The sequence below is a fragment of the Leptodactylus fuscus genome, chromosome 1 (assembly GCF_031893055.1).
Source record: "Leptodactylus fuscus isolate aLepFus1 chromosome 1, aLepFus1.hap2, whole genome shotgun sequence".
Lineage (NCBI taxonomy): Eukaryota > Metazoa > Chordata > Amphibia > Anura > Leptodactylidae > Leptodactylus > Leptodactylus fuscus.
In genome coordinates this window covers 80,899,177-80,921,655 of record NC_134265.1, presented here as the reverse complement: position 1 = coordinate 80,921,655, position 22,479 = coordinate 80,899,177, and the positions used below count along the sequence as shown (strand labels likewise).

The window sequence follows — 22,479 nt, the reverse complement described above, 5'->3', positions numbered from 1 at the left end:
TCCCATGGACATAACCATATTTTTGCAAATATAAATAATGGAAAATGTAGAAGAATTTTAAAGATTTTCTTTAATCTTAGTGGTGACAATCTTTTGTCTTGAGCGGCTGCCAATGGATACGACCATGTATGCAGGAACTTTCTATGGTCTGGCATTTTTCAGAAACCCAGCCATGATTTTTCTTATTGCGGCCCAGTTATCTTCTCATTCAGGCGCTGTCCCTGCCTGATAACCTGACGTCAATAAGGAAATTATGGCTGAGTTTCTGACAAGTGTCAGACCATAAAAAGTTCCTGCATTCTTGGTCATATCTATTGGCAACCTACCAAGACAAAATACGAATATGGTTAAAGAAAAATCTTTAAAATTCTGTAAAAAAAAAATAAAAATGTGCATGTTTAAATATTAATTGTCTTCATGAGAAAAACCCCTCGTATTCACCTTGGAATACTTGTTATAATTTATTTTTGGAGAAATTATTTGTATGTAAGATGTACATGTATAGTAAGGATCCATACTAGGGGTCAATGTCTATTTTATTAGACACTTGAATTCTATTGAGCTGCTTGTGCCACATTTTTCAAATGCAACTTTTTAAAACTTGTCCCGGCATCACCCCTATAATTATTGGGAATGGAAAATGGCGTAACCCCTCAGAACAGAAGAGTTAGACTTAGAGACTTGAGAAATGTGTTAATTGTCATGTGATTGATAATTTTACTGCAGATTACAACTTGAACATTATTTCCATGATATATCTCCTTCTTAGGTTTCATGCATATGACCATAGGCAGTGCCCAGTTCCTTAAAAATGTCCACCCGTGTGCATTTTGTGTTTTTTGCAGACCCATACTATTGAATAGATTAACCAGCCTATATAAACGGTCAGGTATATGACCTGCTCCATATTTTGCAGCTCATCTATACGGCCCAGACACTGATTTTTGAAAGCAATGGACATGTGTATGGGGGCTATGGAAATTAATGGGTCCGTATTCTATCTAATCTACATTATCTTCATTTTTATTAAATAAAACCTATTCTATTCTGTACCTAGCTGGTAGATACTGCTATGTGAGCTGCTACATTTTTCCTGCTTTGCAGTTACATTTGTCATAACATCAGAAAAATATCCAGAGGTAAATGTTCTAAAATATATAATGTAATAATTTAAAAAAAGCATGGCCGAGCTGTCAGTGATTTAGTGGAGGGCAGTTTCTGCATTTTATCTCTAGTCTGTGTTTTTCTTGTGTCACTAGGAAATAAATAACTTTTCACTTTTGTTTCCTAAGAGCTTGTTTTAACATCTTTTGGTTTTGAGTATTCTGCTGTTTTGCGAGCAGCGGTAATTTATGGTGGCAGCGCCATTGTGATATCTGCTTAACGTCTATAAACATAGGGTTCATGGGCTGAGTACTGACATGTTCTATGTCCTCAGCTTGCTTCTTTAAGTAGCCAGTTTAATGGGTTTTATATCAATGTCTGTCTGTTTTTCCCTCCCAGCTTCAAGAAACCGAGCATAAGTTTAAATTACTGGACAAGGAGTTTCAGCAGTATAAGGAGCAGCAAAGCAGTAAACCAGAAATCCGATTACAGTCAGAGATCAATCTTCTCACACTAGAAAAGGTAACATTGGACTTGGCCATCCTATTCATTTACTACTACTTGTTGTTTTTACGTACATTCATTTTTATGGGCATGTATATTACATTTTTCTAGTGGATGTTTTTTTTTTTTTTTTTTTTTTTTAATAAATACTCCTGCCATAGCTTAATTGAATCAAAATGTAAAGTATTTTTAGGCAATAAATAGTATTTATAGGCTGGTGCAATCATTACATAGCAGCCCTCTGTGTGTGTTAGCCAAACAATATCACATGATTTCATTTACAGTAGTTAGCCATTGTCCGCACCAGTCCTGGGGTTATACTGAGCTTCACCTTTTCTTCTCAGGAACTGACATCATATCCATTGGTCACCTGGCCATGCGGTAGCTCGGTGCCATTCAAATTAATGGGGCTGAGCTGCAGTACCGACCACAGCCACCATAAAACTTATGGTGCTGGCAAGTAGTGAAGAGGCTACAGCAATTGATCATAGTCCCATAAAAAGGCTAGTTCACACGGGGGCAAAGAGGCGAATTTTGACTCTGGATTTCGCCTCAAAATCCGCCTCATTACAATTGTGGTCTATGTAGACCGCTAGCTTTTTTTTATTCTGCTAGCAGTTTTTCGCCTCTAGCAGAAAAAAGAAGCGATATGACCTTTCTTCAGGCATTTTTTCAAAAACCGCAACGCATTTTTTGCGGGCCATTCACTTTACGGGAGGGGAAAACCACCTGGTGTTTTTAGAAGCGGTTTTTACCCAAAAAAACAAGCTACAAAAAAAGCTACAAAAAGCGCGGCAAAGTCCAAAAAGTTAGGAAGCGTTTTTTTTTTTCAGGACCAAAATAAGCCACACGTAATTTACATGTTAACTAGCCCTAACCCCTTTAAATGGGCTGCCCAAGAGCTGAACAATTCTAAGGATAGATACTAGATGGGTCTATACCAGGGGTAGGGAACGTACGGCTCTCCAGCTGTTGCAAAACTACAACTCCCAGCATGCATACTCACTCTGCTGTTCTTGGAACTCCCATGGAAGTGAATGGAGCATGCTGGGAGTTGTAGTTTCACAGCAGCTGGAGAACCAAAGGTTCCCTACCCCTGGTCTATACAGTGTATGGTATAACTGTGTCAAGTGAGTACAGAATGGAGGATAACACTCATTCTTAGAAAGTTAGATGCCACGATTAATGCTGGTCACAGGGTGCCATGACAGTCTGAAACTGCTTTTGAATAGCCTCCATATACAATTTTTAGTTATTTACCGTAGCTTACTTTTGTATTGCACCAAGATATTCTTCAGCGCTTTTACAGACACAATCAGTCACTGTCCCATATGGGGCTCACAATCTATGTTCCCTATTAGTATGTCTTTAGAGTGTAGGAGGAAACTGTACAAACTCCATGTTGATCCTTGGTTGGATTCGAACCTGGGACTCCAGCGCTGCAAGGCTACTCTGAGCCACTTCACTGTTCAAATGCCTATTACTAAAAAGCAATGACATATCTCCCCAACAATGATAAATCTAATAATGTCCATGAAACTTTTAATAAGTTATTAATAAAAGCAGTACTATGGCACCGCCTAAGTTATTCAACAGGCACAGAAACCTAAATAACCAATACATGTTATAAAAATAATTCCAAGTTCCAAAAGAGTGTCAGACAACAAACCCATAATGATGAGTGTTTCCGGAAAAGGTGTCAACACTATAAGAAACTGAGCATAAAGCCAATAGAAAAATAAAAAAAGTTATGAATTTTGGAAGGCGGGGAAGGAAAATATGAAGAAAAATAGCTGAGCATTAATGTACAAACTACTCTGCGTTTTTAAAGGGTTAGTAATTTATATTAAACGTTAAATTTTATCGTCCAAATGCCTATTAGGTCCTGCCGTAGACTGGACTGAATAGGCATCTATTAAAATGTACAGTACACTGCAGTATCACATGTTAAAGGCTCATTATGTTTTGCCTCTGACAATTGCCAAGCATGGACCACTGTTTTTGTAAGCTCAATAAAAGGAAAAGAAAAGAGTTGTGCATGTGTACCAATCACCGCTGCTGCAAAAGAAGGATCAAGGACCTGTATCTAGCAGACATTTTATGGCTTATCTTGTGGCATTTATGCCATAAATGTCTCCGATGGGAATAATCCTTTAACATCCTAATGGGTGTCAGCAGTTCTTTGTTTTTGCGTTGATGTAGGAAGCACAGGCATCCCATGAATGGGTACTCTGCTCTCTGAGGACAGCCAGCTTCCTGCTCTATCAGCCAGTATCTGAGAAACTCCAATGTCCGCTGTTTAACCCTTGGATTGCTGCAGTCAGAAGTCAGCCAGTCCATTCTTCAAGTGGGTCACAGGATTTACCTGAGACACCATCAGGAACTGAGAGACCATTGTGAAGTCAGCCCTTGTGACCTAGAAAGAACTGCGAGCTGACGGTACACTGAGTGTTTTTCCTACAGCATATGTCGTAGTGAGTCAGGGCATAAGTTAGTAACATGCAGCAGGATGCTAATATGTAATATGTACTGTATAAAAAAAATATGTAAAATCGTAGCTCCTTAATGGGATATAAAAATATAATAAAATGTTATAAAACAATAATAAATCTAATTTATAATAAAATATGATATAGTATATAATGTTACATCACTCACAGAGTTGGTGTATAACTTATTAGAATACTCTTGTATAAGTGTAAAGTAAATGTGGAAAACAGTAACCCATAAATGAAATAAGTATGTTCTATAGATCTACAGAAAATGTACAAAATTATCAAATGTGTTTTCTAGTGTTCTTTCATGACATAAAATATTTCCTTACTAGATATGTTAAGACTGTTCTTGATTTGTGAGTTCAGGAGGCGACCTCTTATTGACTAATGTATATGTGCTTAAGACAGAAAAAAAATAATACAGTTAATTTCAGTACAGTAAATATTAACTACAGGATTAAATTGTCATAAAACCAAGTTGAATTTCTACTTGGTTTAAAATCCCAAAAATGTCCCAGACAATGGCCTGGCTCACAGACAAGAAATGTGTTTCACGTCAGTCTTTAGAACAAGGTTTCACCCTGATAACCTCTCTGGAAATACAGTGACTAAGAGATCCATTCCCAATAGACTCTTCATCCCAGACTCATTTTCGAGATGGATTTCTCCCACCATTAAGTCATAATGACTCTAATGAATCCGATTGCCGAGTAGTTACATGGAATCACATAGATGCTACTGTGGTGTAATAATTTCTGCATTTTAAACACCCAACTGAAAAGCTATAGGAAAATATATCTACAGTATGCCTTACCATTTATTGTGCTACCCAGCAGAGATTGACTTCTGCAGCACATGAAATAAAGACGCAGACATTTGTTGAGACTATGCTGATAATCTGCTCTTGTTTAGTATACATACGTTCAGGTGTTGTATCAGTCCTTCATTTTTCCAAGTTATGTAATGCTTTAAAAAAAAAAAAAAAGTTGGGATGACTTTCTTTCATCTTTGGTCCTTTTACCTCTCAGCCATGAAAATATGGGGCTATTGGTTAAGGTGAAATTGAAGGGAATCTGTCTATATAGTATACTAGCCTCTGTCCAAGACTTCGTCTGTGGGTTGTTGAAGTGGATGATTGCTGCCATAAATGGTTTGCCTGCTCCAGCGTTTTGGCAGCTTTTCAGCTGTCCTGCTGCTGAACTTGTTCCTTGCACCGTGCCTGTGATTATTCTGGTATCTCAACAGCTTGCTGGGACAACATATAATGAGCTTGTTGTTGGTGTTGATGATTCACCTGCTCCGGCGTTTTGACAGCTGTCAAGCTGGCCTGTCGCTGAACGTGTTCCTTACACTATGCCCTTGATTGTTCCGGCATCTCAGCAGCTCGCTGGGAAGCCATATAATAAGCTTGTTGTTGGTGTTGATGTTCCGCATGCTCCGGCGTTTCGGCAACTCTCAAGCTGGCCTGCCACTGAACTCATTCCTCGCGCTGTGTCCATGATTGTTGCAGCATCTCAGCAGCTTGCTGGGACGCCATATAATGCATGTGTTGTGGGCGTCAATGATCCCCTCAGCTGTGCTTGAGGAGAACTCTGTTGACTTTTTGCTTCCTTCATAGCTCTCATTGTTTGCGACAAATTAGATTTTCTTTTTCCACGCATTTTTAAAATTGACAAACTGCCAATTTGGATTAAAGGGGTTTGGCAATGTCAGTTTGTCTGTACTGGCTGGAGCTGATCAGATAATATGCAAATGTGTGTACACAAACCACTGAGGGTTAGCTGAGTGTTTACACAGAGAGATAACAGCCCTGGGACCTGAGATAAGGTTGCTGCAGGAGCAGTGTGATATAGTATGTGAACATAAATTCAGAACAGTCGCAAAGCCATGTCATTTACCAGGATAAAAAGTAATTAATGTGTTAATCCAGGTTACAGACTATCTATGTGGCAAATTTCATTTAAATCTGTTCAGCCGTTTTTGGGTGATTGACTAATAAACATCCAAACTCACAAACTTTCACATTTATAATATTAGTAGGATTGGCTAGTAATCCTGACCAAACAGCGTGAACTTACACCTGGACGTCAGAGGGTATACCAATTGTTTTAAAGGCTGGATGATGAATTTCCTGCAAGTTATACACTTTTGACTAACTGTACATCACCTTTTGGTTTTCTTGCTTTGTACCAAAATCTTGGCACACTAATGCATTTGAAACCGTGTCCTCTTCCTGCAAGACCATGCCTCTCTCCTGCTAGTGTAGCGCACATTGAGTCTGAATTGTGACTCATTTAGCATAGTGAATTTCTCCCTGTATTTTCATGATTTTCTAAAGTTAGACTGTCCAAAAGAACAAATGGTTTAAGTGGTTGTCCAGGAATTGGTCAAATCCCAGAGGAGACTGGGGAAGGTGTAACGGCAAAAAAGAGAAATTTTACTCCTACTTGAAACAGATCTTCTAAACCTGGCAGCCCCTTTAAGCATGCTAAAATGTTATATGGCGAGTCCCTGAATGCTCTAATCCCTGTTTAGACTGTGTTCACACTTCGGCATTAAATTTGACATAATTTTTAGGGTAGTAATCCAAGGGCTGAAATTCAGATTCTGCTGCAGGTATACAGATTAGCCATGTTGTCATTCAGTGGGGCCTAATCCTCGGCTTTTCCATGTGGAATTTACAGGAATAGGTTGCCTGCTACTTATTTCCATGGCTGATACTACAATTCAGTGCAGTTTGTGACGTATCTATTAGACTGTGCTGAGAATCTCATCTCTGTGGTCCTAGTGCCATAAAATAATACCGTAGTTCACATTAACCTTATACTTTTTCCATGGCTAATATTACAGTTCAGTACAGTCTTCTTTATGAAGCTTCTGTACATTAACCTGAGTATCTTCCTGTTGATAGCACTGAATAGTAATCCAGTAGTTCACTTTAACAAGTTTCATGACTCTTTGCAGCCCTACGTTCCATTATTATGTGGTTTGCTGTGTTTTTACCAGTGTACACTGACAGATTTTGGTTGTTCTGATCTCATCTATTGTAAAACAACTTAATCATTCACGTAACAGCTCTCTGTATAAACACAGTCCTATAATCCTTTATAAAGAGTCTAACTGCACTGTTAGTATTGTCCTTAAATATACAAACAGAGTCATTCATTTTCCCCTCTCCTATTGATATTAACTAGTCAACACAGCGGAGGGTTCATTTTTTGAGCAACGTTAAATATATAATTTATTTATTTTGGAGCCGATCTCTTCTTGAAAGTGCATGGTAAAGGAGGGCTGACATTTGTGTTTCTTTAAACTTGCTATCATTTTATTAAAATAAAGAGTAAAACTTTGTCTGGAGTGTTTTAGCCAACTTGTTTCTCTGTTTGAGACTGAGAAAGTACATTCCTAAAACAAGGCCAGGTTGGCTGGAATTCAGTTATAACAGATCAGCTATGGCAAGTAAAAATAAGCATTTTGATTCAGACTTTGTACCCCTCGCTATCTACACCTCCCTCCAACCAAATGCTTAAAGTGAGTGGCTGAAAATGCCTTAGCAGACCTATGAGCTGTCGGCACATAATGTACAGGATTACAGAAGGGGGTCACATACAACCTGTGGAAGAAGAGAACTGAGGAATGCAGAATTGCTTTATGAGCTCATGTGCCTATGACCCAGCAACTGGACAGTTGTTTGCCTCATCCAGACAAGGCTAGAGTCTTTGCCAGTAGGTTACGACTTCTATTTTATGAATCCTCATTTCTGGCTTGACAGCAATATGGCAGCAGGACTGTTGTGTAACATACTTTAGTCACTGAAGTAATGGTGGCCCCTAATATAAGCCTAAAGGGTGTCCATCAAGAAACTGCTGCAAGAGGCAACATCTCACACAGATAAGACATCTCTATATTAATACCGTGTTTCCCCAAAAATAAGACAGTGTCTTATATTAAATTTTGGTCCTAAAGATATGCTGTGTCTTATTTTCAGGGGATGTCTTATTTTATTTTTGTGTGCTGCTGCGCTACGCTGAAATATGCTTGCTGCACAAAAAATGTATGAAGAAAAACATTGCAGCCGGCTGAACGCTGTGCACGATGTTCCGTGTGCACAGGAAAGCCGGCTGCTTCTTCTGCTATGATACCATACATTGTATCCACTGTTCTGGCTGCTGTGGGATGAGCTGGGAGAGTGGACCCGCCACCGCATATGATGCTTAGTGTATGCACAGCGGCATCTCCCAGCTCATCCTACAGCAGCAGGGACAGTGGATACAGCGTATCGCAGCAGCATAAGCAGCCGGCATACCTGTGCACACGGAACATCGTGCACAGTGTTCAGCCAGCTTCAATGTATTTCTTCATACAATCTTTGCGCAGAAAGATTATTATTATTGTTGGGGATGTCTTACTTTCGGAGGGTGCCTTATATTAGGCAATTCAACAAAACCTCTGCCATGTCTTACAATCAGGGGATGACTTGTTTTCAGGGAAACGGGGTAGTTATGAACACCTACAATTTCTGATCAGTCCCAAGAACTTGACCGTGAAACCTACTTGATCACTTGTCAATCAAATAAAGAAATGAGATGTACAAAGATACTTTTTTATTCATAATAACAATTCTTTTTTGAATAATAAGGTAACTTTTTGTATCTTTCCATGTTACTCTATTTGGTTTACCAGAGTTCATGAGGCTTTCATACTAGTTGCTTAAGGCTAGGTTCACACTTGCGCTGGGCTGTCTGTTACCCTGGGACCTTATAAGCTTTAATGAGGTTCACCAGGTTTCTGCCATTTTTTATTGAAACCAGGTGACTTGAAAAATCCTCAGTACAAGACTTTTCTTTGTCCAATTTTCGGAGGAATCTCCTATGGAGACTCTGACGCAGATGTGAACCTAGCCTAAGCAGTAAAAATCTGTCTTGATTCATCTTGTCCCTGTGGAAGCCAAGACTATGTTTATTGCAAAGGGTCGAGGACACTTCACTCACCTACCCCTCCTGTCTGTTCTTGAATGACAACTACAGCCATCTTGGCTCCAGACAGATTGAGACTTCTTTTCATAGCTTATGCAGCTAATGTGCCCCTGACCATCGGCACAACAGTTTCAAGGGGTCAGTACTGCTGGCAGATTTTTTTTTTTTTTTCAAGGGAGTTCGTAGGGTCCAGACTTCCTCCCACACCAATAATAGTGTTGTGTAGGGACCCTTAATAGGAGCAGAAATACCTTTGTAGCCATAAAATGATGCAGGGAGGATCATCTTTTTATGAATATGCAAGATGGCCTGAAAATATAGTGGTGGCCAAAAAAAAAAAAAACCCAGTGGATTTTGTGAAATGTATGTGATACGTTTAAATTGAGTCCCTACAAATGATATGTATACTTCCTACTGCAAAATCGACTGAAAAATGTCACGTGACATGTACAAAATTGCCAAATACTCATCATCCAGGAGAAAAGAGGATAGAAATGGAAAATGACATAATTTTTGCTACAATCATTATTACATTTTGTAAAATGATGCGGGGTTTTTTTGCCGCCACTGTATATGCGGATTTGATATGCCAGATTTGTATATGGACAATTGTGATACATACAGATTCTAAAAAAATGTTAGGTATATCTAAAAGGGAGATATTAGTCACTGATTCCAGACAAGAACTGGAGCATTTGCAACTGTCTACAGGCAAATTAGGCTGTAAAGTCAGACATGCAGGACTTTGTGTCTGGCTTAAAAAAAAAAATTAAAAAAAAAAGGTTTCCCTGCGGACAGGCAGAAGACGCACATGGGCGGTCATCTTTGCAAACCCTTTCAAGTGAAAGGCGTTTTAAAACTGACCACCGGGTTTCAGTCCCCTCTCCAGTTTTGCGGGGGCAAAAGGCCAGAAACCTGGCGGAATGCAAAAGCTGGACAACAAGCGCATGTGTGAAAGCCCCCTTACTTTATAAGTTTGTGGCAATGAAAATTTGTTTTTACTACTATTAAAGGCCCATACATAGCTTTATTATTGGATTGGGGAGTATTTTGAACATGACAGGTTCTCTTTAATTTTGTGAGGTACACCAAAGTTTTTAAAACTGAAAGATGGTTCTGTGCTGCATGGCTGGTTAACATAAGGTAATAGAGACAAAAACTTGTTTCACACAATGATCATTACTCCCAGAATGTGAACTACCGTATTTTTCGGACTATAAGACGCACCTAGGTTTTAGAGGAGGAAAATAGGGGAAAAAAATTTTGAAGCAAAAACTGGTAAAATATTTAATATATGGGAGTTGTAGTTTTGCCACAGCTGCAAGGCCACATTGACAGGTGACACTGCAGCTGTACGGGGATGCATAGAGCGTTTTTTTTTGCGGGGCCAGCTGTACTTTTTAGTTATACCATTTTGGGGGATATCTATTGCTTAGATCACCTTGTATTGAAAAAAAAACAGGAGGTGATTTAGAGCTTTTATATATTTCATATTTTTAAAGCTTTTTTTTTTTTTTTACTTTACTATTTTATTCCCCCCCGGGGGCTTGAACCTGCGGTCACTTGATCGCAAGTCCCATAGACGGCAATACAACTGTATTGCCGTCTATGGGACATTCTGTCTATTAGTATTACGGCTGGTCATAGAGACCAGCCGCAATACTAATACAGCAGTGACAGGCCTGGGAGCCTCATTAGGCTCCCGGCTGTCACCCGAACAGGTCGGCTCCTGCGATATCGCCGCGCAGGAGCCGGCCTGCAACTTTACAGGTACGGGGCCGGTGGGGACCGGCCCCGGGGGAGAAGGGGCCACGGATACTGACCCGGCATCCGCTGTACTAGAGAGGCGGATGCCGGGGAGGGATAGACGCCGGGGCCTGAGACATTGCTACGATCCTCTGCCCTTCATGAAGCCAGCGGCGGGGGGACGGAGGAGCCCTTGCCGCTGCCTGGCTTCATGCAGGGCAGAGGAGCGCAGCGATGTCTCAGGCCCCGGCACCTGTAATGGCGTCTATCACTTGCCGGCTTCCGCCTCTCTATTACAGCGGATGCCAGGCGCCACCTTCAGACTATAAGACGCACCCTTCTTTTCCCCAAAAATTTTGGGGAAAAAAAGTGCGTCTTATAGTCCGAAAAATACGGTAAACATTAATATGTTTAATGGTGTGATGTTCCTTCCTATGGAGGACTGCCAAACATTTAGCACAGCTTATGCTAGGTAAACAATAGGATAAACCTTGCAAAGATACGTGGACTGTATGACTGCACTGTTATCTTTTGTGGGTTCCTCAGCTGACTGTAACTACTTGTTTTAAGAACATCTGGATTTATACGTGGATTATATGCTTATGGACTTTTCTGTTTTGGCGTTAAATATTGGTCTTAGTGGCCACTGTTCCATTTTGATAAATTTGGCACTGTTACATCCATTTTTGCACATTTGGCAACCTTTCCATATAATCCATTTTACAATACTATAGATTTCTCCCTTCTTTGGGATAGGAAAATCTTCACTGTATTGGTAATCATTAGAGATGAGCGAATCGAAGCTGATGAAGTGTCATTCAATCCGAATTTCAGGAAATACTTGATTTTCTTCTAATCCGGATTTCCGCATGCTTCATGGTAGTTTTAGTTTATTTTAGTTCATTTTTTATTTATTTATTTTTTCCAGAAAATAGTTGCTGAATGTTAGGACATGGGGCAAGGAACTCTAGGAACGCGGGATCACCCTCGGTGCCATACGTGCATCCAGCCCTGTGATTGACTGCGCTATCCGCGGGGTTTTTCCATGCTACATGTGCCCTAGGGCACCCCTGTAGCGATATCTGTGGGTGCCAATATGCATCTTCTGCAGCCCGGGGTCTGACCGATGACCCCGGGCTGCTAGTAGCCCCCCAGTACCTGGTTGATCTTACCTAGAAGTGAGGAAGTCAGCTTATTTGTCTGCATAGGCTGACTTCCTCCATAGACTGTAATACATGCGTATTGCAGTCTATAGTGCTGAACCAGCGATCAGTGCATTGCTGGTTCAAGTCCACCAGTGGAACATCACTACAAATACAGCAAGGCACAGTGTTCTACACTACTATATAGGCTTTCTGCAACCAGGAAATAGCTGGGGGGGGGTTATGTGATTGCCGCAAATTAATTTAAACGTATTGGAAAATTCAGCGAAGCTGAAAAATTTGCTCATCTCCAGTAATCATTTTGTTCATATTTCCTTTGAAATTCACTTGAATGATTATATTACAGTATTTATTGTAACTTTTATGTACCATGTAGAATGCAGCTGTCTAAAAAATTTTTTCTCTGCCTCCCCCCCCCCCCCCCCCCCCTCAATAGGTTGAACTTGAAAGGAAGTTGGAATCTACAACAAAATCTAAGTTGCACTATAAGCAGCAGTGGGGAAGAGCGCTAAAGGAATTGGCAAGAATAAAACAGGTGAGTGCTCTTATATTTAGTCTCAGTGTAGCAATGTTTTTCTAAAAGTCTTAGATCCATCTTTTTCTAAAAAAAAAAAAAAAAAAATGACATAAGCCATTGATTAAATTTAACAGCAGCATAAGGCTAGGTTTACATCTGTTCACAGGTCTCCATCGTTTGGGTCCACCGGGGGAGAGTCAGACTACTAAAACAGCAGTTACCTGTGGACACGTTTGTGTCCATGCAGGACTTTTCTCTTCACTATTTTTTGGTTGTTTCTGTGGCTGAGACTCTGGCACAGATGTGAGCCTAGCATAATATTGCAAAAAAAAAAACAATCACTTAAACCATACCTAAACTTTGTAGCAGCTTTTGATTTTTTTAACAGTATTTGTGACATTGCTATATGTCATAATCTAGTGACATCTTCTTTCTATCCCATCTGTATTCTCACTGCTTCTTGCTGGTGTACAAGGATATACGAGTTCTTATATAATGCAAAGAGGTTTAGGTTGGTGGGGTCACTTCATACAGTTATACTTCTGGCATTGTAAACCTTAGAACAGTGGCTTTTGTGCTGTATGAAAGATTTTCATCTTGTACTTGTTCTATTTCCAGTGATATCAACCATTGAAAACTCAGTTGAGTTTGGCATATTTATATGCATCTACAGCTGCTCTCAATCCTGACTGTTAACTGATGAAATAATGTAGATAGAATCTCCTCTTTTGTATGACATCAAAACCAGCGTTCTTTTATAATGGCCGAGATGTACCGTATTTTTCGGACTATAAGACGCACCTAGGTTTTAGAGGAGGAAAATAGGGAAAAAAAAATTTGAAGCAAAAACTGGTAAAATATTTAATATATGGGAGTTGTAGTTTTGCAACAGCTGCAAGGCCACATTGACAGGTGACCCTGCAGCTGTACGGGGACGCATAGAGTGTTTTTTTTTTGCGGGGCCAGAAGTACTTTTTAGTTATACAATTTTGGGGAATATCTATTGCTTAGATCACCTTTTATTGAAAAAAAAAACCGGTGGTTTATGATATATGATTTTCTACTTTTATATATATATTCTAGGGACAGGAGGTGATTTAGAACTTTTATTTATTTCATATTTTTATTATATATTTTTAAAGCTTTTTTTTTTTTTTTACCATTTTATTCCCCCCCGGGGCTTGAACCTGCGGTCACTTGATCGCAAGTCCCATAGACGGCAATACAACTGTATTGCCGTCTATGGGACATTCTGTCTATTAGTATTACGGCTGGTCATAGAGACCAGCCGCAATACTAATACAGCAGTGACAGGCCTGGGAGCCTCATTAGGCTCCCGGCTGTCACCCGAACAGGTCGGCTCCTGCGATATCGCCGCGCAGGAGCCGGCCTGCAACTCTACAGGTACGGGGCCGGTGGGGACTGGCCCCGGGGGAGAAGGGGCCGCTGATACTGACTGCAGACCCGGCATCCGCTGTACTAGAGAGGCGGATGCCGGAGAGGGATAGACGCCGGGGCCTGAGACATCGCTGTCCTGCCCTGCCTGAAGCCAGCGGCGGGGAACGGAGGAGCGGAATAGCATCACTCCTCCCGCTGCTGGCTTCATGCAGGACAGGGCAGCGATGTCTCAGGCCCCGGCACCTGTAATGGCGTCTATCCCTTGCCGGCTTCCGCCTCTCTATTACAGCGGATGCCAGGCGCCACATTCGGCCTATAAGACGCACCCTTCTTCTCCCCCAAAATTTTGGGGAAAAAAAGTGCGTCTTATAGTCCGAAAAATACGGTAACTGTTTCAAGTGATCATCCAGCCTCGACTTTCCTGCTTTATTGGAGTTGTAATAACAAAGGGGGAGAACACCGAGCGTGCTTATAGTGCAGATGAGTTTGCAATGGATGTTGGAAATATAAATGTACAGAGAAATGGACCAGTTGGTCCCTCACCTTTAGGTGTTGTGAATGAGTCACAATACCAATGGAAGTATAGAGTTTGAGGTGGCTGTAGAATCTACAGACTGGTCACCGAGGACCAGACGGCAATGGAAGAAAGGAGGCCAATGGCTAGAGATGGACATCTGCGCAATCTGGTCCATAGATCGGAGTATCAACAAGGTGAATAAAATATATGACCTTTATTTGGCAAAAATGTACTTCACAACGTGTTTCGAGCTCCACAAGCTCTTCTTCAGGTGCCCACTTACTTACTCTGACCTCGCCTGGCAAGCAATTGTGCACCTGAAGGAGAGCTTATGGAGCTCAAAACGCGTCATGCAGTACGTTTTTGACCAATAAAGGTCATATATTTTATTCACCTTGTCGATACTCCGATCTGTGGACCAGAGAGTGCAGACGTCTATCTCTAGCCGTTGGCCTCCTTCCTTCCATTATTGGAGTTGTACACCCCTGAACTCCAGTGAAAAACATGGGAAAGCATACAGAAGGGACAGAAAGTAGATTTCAATGCAGGACTTTATGGGGAAAAAAAAGCAAAAATCTTTTAATAAGTATATTCCAACATTTATTAAGGTGGTTGAAATTTAGGTACGCTTTACTAGCTGTTTTTTAGTTACTTATTGCCATAATGTGTATTAACTGAATTTTATATATAATATATTAGGCAGTGGGTCAATAAACACGAGGGTCTTTGTTGGGACCTCACATGCTGGGGCATTATTTAATTTGCCAGAAATCGCAGCGTGAAGACAACCAATGCTTTCAGACTGCTGGTGCTTTGTAGCCAACCTAGAGTGCATTTTACTGGCCCGTGGCAGTAGATTGGAGAGTGATACTCAGAAGTAGTTGGAACCGTTTGATGATTTTATATCCTTCTTGTTAGAAATCCCAGCGCTCTTCTGTCTGGCACATGTGCTTTCACACATATGTATCTGCCAGTACGAAAATGCTTTCTTCAAACAATGTATCCTGCGAATAATTATTACCTCTCTTGGAATGCCGCCTGTGCCAGTCATTTGTTACACTGAAGCGCTGTACAAGCCTTTCTATAATATTCACCATCATGCAAATTGGATGTTGGAATTTCTATCTTATTGTTTCTAAATGTTAATGACAAAGCCCAACTGGTAAGAGGCTTAGACGTCTTGTGCGAGTGCCCACTGCCAAGGCGGAGTGAGTAATGATTTCCATTACTAACTTGTGCCTGCACGAAGTCCATATAGTGAATTATTGTAAGGCTTAGCCTAAAGAGTAAACATTTGGAAAAGCTGCCTTCTTTGTGATTTGAGAGATCCCTTTTCTACATTTTCTTCATTAAAAAAATAATAAATCTTGACTTATTACCATCACTCGAGCAATTTTTTTCTTTTTAGCTGTAGCCTGTGTTTTGTATGGATTTAATGTTAATCACACCAGAATGTGTCAAAGGCTGTTAATGAAACTTGGAGTTTTACATCTAAAGACCCTAAGACTAAAGGAAAAGGCGAGTTTTCCAGCACATATTGTTTACACTCCTACATGCGCCTTCTGTAACCATTAAATGGACGCCAAACCAAGAAATAAATGAGGGGAACTTAAATGGGCGAAATGTAGCTAGTGTACATAGTTCTGAAACAAACTGTATAAAGGTAGCCCAAAAAATAAGGGTCCATCTCTGTCTGATGGCCTTAATAATAACTGAAATAACATGGGGCTCATCCAAGATGGTCATTGCAAAAGGTGAGGGGAGAAAGAGATCTGGTTGCCAATTTTACTCCTTTTTACTCCCCCCCCCCCCCCCCTTCAACTAAAATAATAAACTTCCCTGTCCGTTCAGCTAGAGAGTCAATAGAGAGTCTGCGTTGGGTCCCTGGACTGAGTTTACTGGTTGGCTGACACACTCATGTGTGTCAGCAACACAGTGACTATCCTTTGGATCGCAGACTGAACGGACAGGTGGATATGTACTGTTTTGTCTTGTTAGGCCTCCCTATGTGTGAAAAAGAGTACTGGAACACCCTGATAAGTGAAGGCAACACCACAAAATAATTATGCCCCCCTGATAAAGCACTCGCTGGTGGACCTTGCCAGTCTGTCTTGGTTTTCTTGCAGTGGTGACCAGCTACAATAGTAAAATAGTGGAAAAAAAAAAGTTTAAAAAAAATATATAATATAAAATAAAATGTTCTAAATCCCTCCTTTCCCTAGAATACATTTAAAAGTAGAAAATTGACTGTGAAACATAAACACATTAGGTATCTCTGTGTCTGACAGTGCCCGGTCTACTGAATATAGGGTATCTGCAGTGCTCCTGTTCCATCGGGAAGGGTTTAATAGGAGCACTACAGATACCCTATATTCAACCAGGCTGAATTCCAAGTGGGGGGGGGGACCCAGTCCTGAAGCTCGGGGAAGGGGCAGACAGACACCAAAACACCCCCTCCCCTTTCCCAGCAACTACTGCACCCAAAAACTCCGAACCATTTTCATTTTTGAAATTTTCCAGTAGCTGCTACATTTCCCCCCCTCGGCTTATACTCGAGTCAATAAGTTTTCCCAGTTTTTTGAAGTGAAATTAGGGGCCTCGGCTTATATTCAGGTCGGCTTATACTCGAGTATATACGGTAAATGGTGTACATGTGACACCCTTAGAATACATTGTACTGATTTTGCCTTGGCTTAATGTCTCCATTTTATAGAACTTCTAGACAAAGCACAGTTATACACTTACACTATTTCTGTCTGAACTGTCTACATAACTTTCTCTTCCTTTTTGTTCCATATCATGAGACATATAAAGTCCCTGTATAAATCCCCCTCGTCCAGCACACTCTTGATGATGTGCAGGACATACATGCGTGGCTTTGGATGCAGTACAGGGGCACATAAATGTTAATGGTCTGAGGCTGTCTGGATGCGGCCTATCTCTCTTCCTTATTTTTGTAAGGGCAAATAAAAGAAGCATGTCCAGGTCATTTGTCGTCTAATCACACAACAAGCTCTTTTTCTGCGTTTGCTCAGCACAAATTTTTCTGTCTGACATCTAGTCTGTCCCTCTCCTGTCCCGCGCTTATCCATTCTCCGTAATTAATTTGATTCATTATTAAGTCGTTTGGCCAAACATGGGAAGCGAAAGGTTTGTTTAAAAAATATATTAGTCGGGGATCTTGGGTAGGTTGAAAACTGTGTCTTGAAACCATCCAGGCCCTCCTACTGGCTTGTCAGATCTGGGTTATTTTCAGAAAACTTGACTTGAGTTCCTTAGCGAGAGAGGCATTATTTTCCCACAGACTCACTTGGTATGTATGAGTGGGAGAGCGAGCAGCGGCCACTATTTAGTGATTGTTTAGTCTACTGTATGTGTGTTTACCGCTCTTCTCAGGATTTATAGGCAGCCATAGCAAAATAAAGATCCTGATTGCTCGGTTGCTGAGGAGCCGCTTGTCCTTTACACTGGGTTGGCATGTCTCTATTGCATGTTTAACCGTCCCAGTGCCAGATAGAGGATAGAACTGTACAAGCAGAATTTAGTGAACTCCACATTTGAAGGGTTAACAAAAATATTAGACTTTGTTTTATTGTCCAGATTAGTTATAATAATATTAAATAGCGGTTTCTGCTTATTTTCTCTTCCTTGTACAATTGTACGTTGTAAGGACTGAAAGGATTGAGTAGAGATGTGCAGGAAAAATATTTGGTAAAGACACATGCCAGCTGAAACTACTTAGAGTAATAAAAATATATATTCAGATTTTAATTTTTTTTTAACAAATGTTAACCTTTTTCAGATTTGCTTTTCTTTGTAACTGCTAAATGAGTAATTCTGTTTTATGTCTTATATAGATCTTTTACTGCAGATAGTAATCTATTGTAAAGAGCCAGTCCAGCAAATATGTGCTCGATAAGCATCCTTGTCACTTCATGTTTGTAATGGAGCAGCTAGGGATAGAGTAATATAATATTAAAAAATAAAAAATCAGATTTTTAACACCTAGGTTTTTTTTTTTTTTTTTTTTTTTTTTTTTTTTTTTTTTTTTTTTTTTGGGGGGGGGGGGGGGGGGGTTGTCAGGAAGGGAGGGGGTCATTTTGTGGGCTTTTTCCCCTAATTTTAGGCTAAAGCCCCAAGGTGCGGAAACGCAGCTTTTTTTTATTGCAGATTTTATTGCGGTTTTTTAAGCCAAAACCAGGATTGGATTAAGCAAAAAGGAGAAATATATGAACTTCCTATATATTCCCCATTCCTTTTGCAGCCGGTCTTTGCTTTGGCTCAAAAAACTGCAACCAAATCTGCAACAAAAAAAAGCTTTGTTTCGGCACTGAGAGGCCTTAGCCTTAAAGGGTTGTTCCCATGTACATAGACATTTTTAACTTTGTATATAATTAAAATGTAAACATTTTTGCAAGTATAAGTACCGTACATACTCGACTACAAGCAGAGTTTTTCCAGCACAGTTTTTGTGTTGAAAAAGTCCCCCCCCCTTTTTTGTGTGTGTGGGGTGGGGGGGTCTATGACCACCTGCAATAGTAATGTATAGAATCTCCCATAAAATAGTGACAAAAAAAGCTTTCAAAAAATAAATGTTCTAAATCACTCCTTTCCCTAGAATACATATATACCGTATATACTCGAGTATAAGCCGACCCGAATATAAGCTGAGGCCCCTATTTTTACCACACAAAAACTTGGAAAACTTATTGACTCAATTATAAACCGAGGGGGGGAAATGCAGCAGTTCAACCCTTACTGCTGTGTTCAGAATTGACATTGCTGTCCATTTTTAGATTCTCCTTTTGTTAAAGGTTTTTTTTTTTTCTTTCCACTTTACTGATAGTAGCGACCTATCCTTAGGGTATTATCTTATCTCTGGGGTCCACCATCCAGCACCTCCATTGAGCAGGTATGAAGACACTGCAGCACTTGTCCAAACCCCGCTTACCATACACAGCGCCTTACATTGTATAGCTAGCCAACTGACCACCATTTGTCTCCTATTGTATTGTTAACCTGTAACATTGTCTTGAGGAGTGAACTGTTTTCTCTGACTTTTGAAAGATCCGTGTCTCTGTAACACACTTCACAATATTTATGGATGGTTTTCAGGACTTTCATCACTTGGGTGGAAGGAAATCTAGCAACCCGCAAGTGTTGAAAAAGTGATGGAAACAGAGAGTACTTGGCATCCTACTGTAAGAGCTGCTGATAAACTAGCCATAGCTGCATCTTCCTGAAGTGTAGATAACATGTTTTATCTCCTGTCTATTCCACATAGCTTGTATTTTTATATTCCTTTTTAGTTTTGCTTACAATACATGAAGGGGAAGTGTCAAAGACATTAAGGGCTGTGATAACAGAACGGACACTAGAATTTATTTGTAGTGTCCTCTCAGCAATTTGTATGCATATGGTGAAAGTCGTCTTCTCATCTCCCTTCAACAATATTACCATGTCTATCATTACACTGAGTATTGAATCAATCTGACTGTTACATGACAGCAGGATGTGAAGTCACTGACATCACCCTCACTTACAGATTATACAAAGTATTATGGATTACTCATGTGGACAGTGAGATCAGTTTACCAAGTCTGGCGTATCATGCAACAGCATAAGCTGATAGATGATCGTCAACCAAATGATTTTTGCAAGAGTGGCCAACCATCTAATATGTGCGTGCCTCCCAGTTGGAGATTTCAAGGGAATTGGAGTGGAATAAAATTTCCCCCATCCTTTTGTCCTGTACTAAATAAGTTGCCGCCAGATAATTCTGGCACAATTTCCTCCCACCTTTACCATTTAGTATTCCTACATTGCTCAGCGAGGGGATTGGGTGAGTTGGCTTTTGGCTAAATTGGTATCCGAATGACAACTTTCTAAAGTTAGTAAATGCCCCATCTGGAGTAAGACACAAAAGTTTATAAAGGGTGCACACCAAGTCTGCTATGTACCAGAAACAAAAATTCTACTAAAGCTAGATGTTAAGTCTCAATTATAATATATTTGTAATGTATTGGCATGAGCAGCATAGAAGTTCTCCTAGCTCCAGATAGCCTCTTTAAAGGGAATCGGTCAGGTCTACTTGAGGCACTAAACCACTCACAGGTCCTTATGGCCCAAAGACTTGGAATCCCAAATAGCCCGATCCTGTTGGTGTCTGTGAGCATGCTTGACCTTCAAGAAACCTTGTCACATGACTTGGGATATAATTCGAACCAGAAAATCTCCCAAAAGCAGTAGTCTATCTCCAGACCAAAAAATAGTCCAATGTAACCCACAACAAGCCTCGGCCTTCTGCTGCAGATTTGCCCATTGGTGAACCTTATACAAGCATGAGGCCTCACAAGTATTTCTGCTGTGATTTTTTTGGTCTTCATTTTTTCAATGTGCTGACAAGTGTCCACCACTGTCTCTCAATGAAAACAATGGCAGGTAGATTTCTTGAGGCTGAATCTGCTGCACAATCGGATCTGAATTCCTTCCTCAGCACAACTTTAAGCCTTCAGGACCAACTTAGATTAATGTACCCTAGGCCTGATTAGGGTCAGTGGTCTTTACATTTGATTATTGACTTTTAGTTTGGTCTTTTCCAGCTGGACAGTTTTTTTTTTTTCTTATGTGTAATATATATATATTTTTTTCTCTCCTTTCTTACATCTTTTGTCCCTGATTTTGACTTGGAGTTCGTAAGCGAATACCATAACAAACAATCAGACTTTACATGTATAACCAATGAGTTCATATATTAATGACTTGGACAAGTTTCCAAAACATTGAGAATATATAAAGCGATAATTAATTTCCACATACTGTAAGTCAGAACTCGGCTCATATGAGTGAAAGATTGATGTTCTAAACTGGAGCCAGACATAGTTCAGAGAGTCACTAAGCAGCAAATGCAAACTATCACAGCACCCCTGCTACTTTCCAGAATGTCTTCAATGTTAATCTTACTTTGTAGCTGGGATTTTGGAGAACTGGATGATTTGTGGAGTTTAACAATGTACAGTAAATTATTATTTCCCATTATTATTACATTCCAAACTACCCATTATCTGTGTACTAGTTTACCCCAGTTTTATGTTGCTTTCATAAAGGAAAATTCCTAAGGTATAAAATATTTTATAGGTCTAATATACACGGTCAATCCCATTTCTACATTTTCACATCTAGATCGCATTTCTCAAAATGTGAAGAACACTAAAAAATAGATAGCCTGCCATGCTGTTTGCAGCAGTCTTGATACATTCATATACAGAGCATAGGGATTAATCCTGTGCTGACCTGCAGTATCTTCTACAGGAGATTGACAGAGGAGCAAGGAATTAGCAGTATATTTTAGTACTGTAGACAGGGCACAGCCAGGAGGCTCCTACTTTATCCACTTTTCTTACAAACAGACCCAGGACATTAAGGAGGAGGGTAGACAGGAGATCTGTTTCATCTCCATTTATTAAACTTCTTTTTCTATACGGTCTCACACGCTGCACTTTACCTCAATGGAAAACCACTCCATCTGTTCAATAAGCATGTTTTTTTCTCTATGAAACTTTATTTTTTTAATTTTAACATGTATTTCTGCCAGGAGTAACTTTACAAGAGGAAACCTATAGCTAAGAAATGTCCAAATGACCATAATATACGAGATCGGGAGCACTGAACAACAAATATAGAGTAGATATATACAGATACCTACTACAGTGTAGAATCTACCATGCAGACATGACCATGCATGTAACCACAGAAGCAGCCATGAGTACATAGAAGTACACAGATTACTTTTCTTGTATTTTAAGATGTGCAATATGAAGAATCGTCAGGCCTTGCAGGTTGATGACATGTGAGGAGAATCTGCCACTTCCATCTGCATTCACTGTGTGAAGGGAATCCTCCCCTTCACCTCATTGTCTTTCTTTCTTGATTCTAGGGACATGATTCTTTTGCTGAAGATTTTGTTGCAGTTTTTTTTTTTTGTTTTGTTTTTTTTTTTTGAGTCAAAGCCAGGAGTGAATTGAGCAGAAGGTAGAAGTATAAGAACTTCCTATTTATT

General features: G+C 40.1%; 1 protein-coding gene across 1 annotated transcript in view; it reads left to right on the top strand.

Moving 5' to 3' along the window:
• The window catches only part of CEP120 (centrosomal protein 120), a 69,993-nt gene that overhangs the window by 43,376 nt on the left and 4,138 nt on the right, over window positions 1-22,479 (top strand). Inside the window, exons 17-18 of the mRNA XM_075272295.1 lie at window positions 1,504-1,626; window positions 12,425-12,523. Coding sequence (XP_075128396.1) covers window positions 1,504-1,626; window positions 12,425-12,523 — 222 coding nt within the window. The remainder of the gene's footprint in view (window positions 1-1,503; window positions 1,627-12,424; window positions 12,524-22,479) is intronic.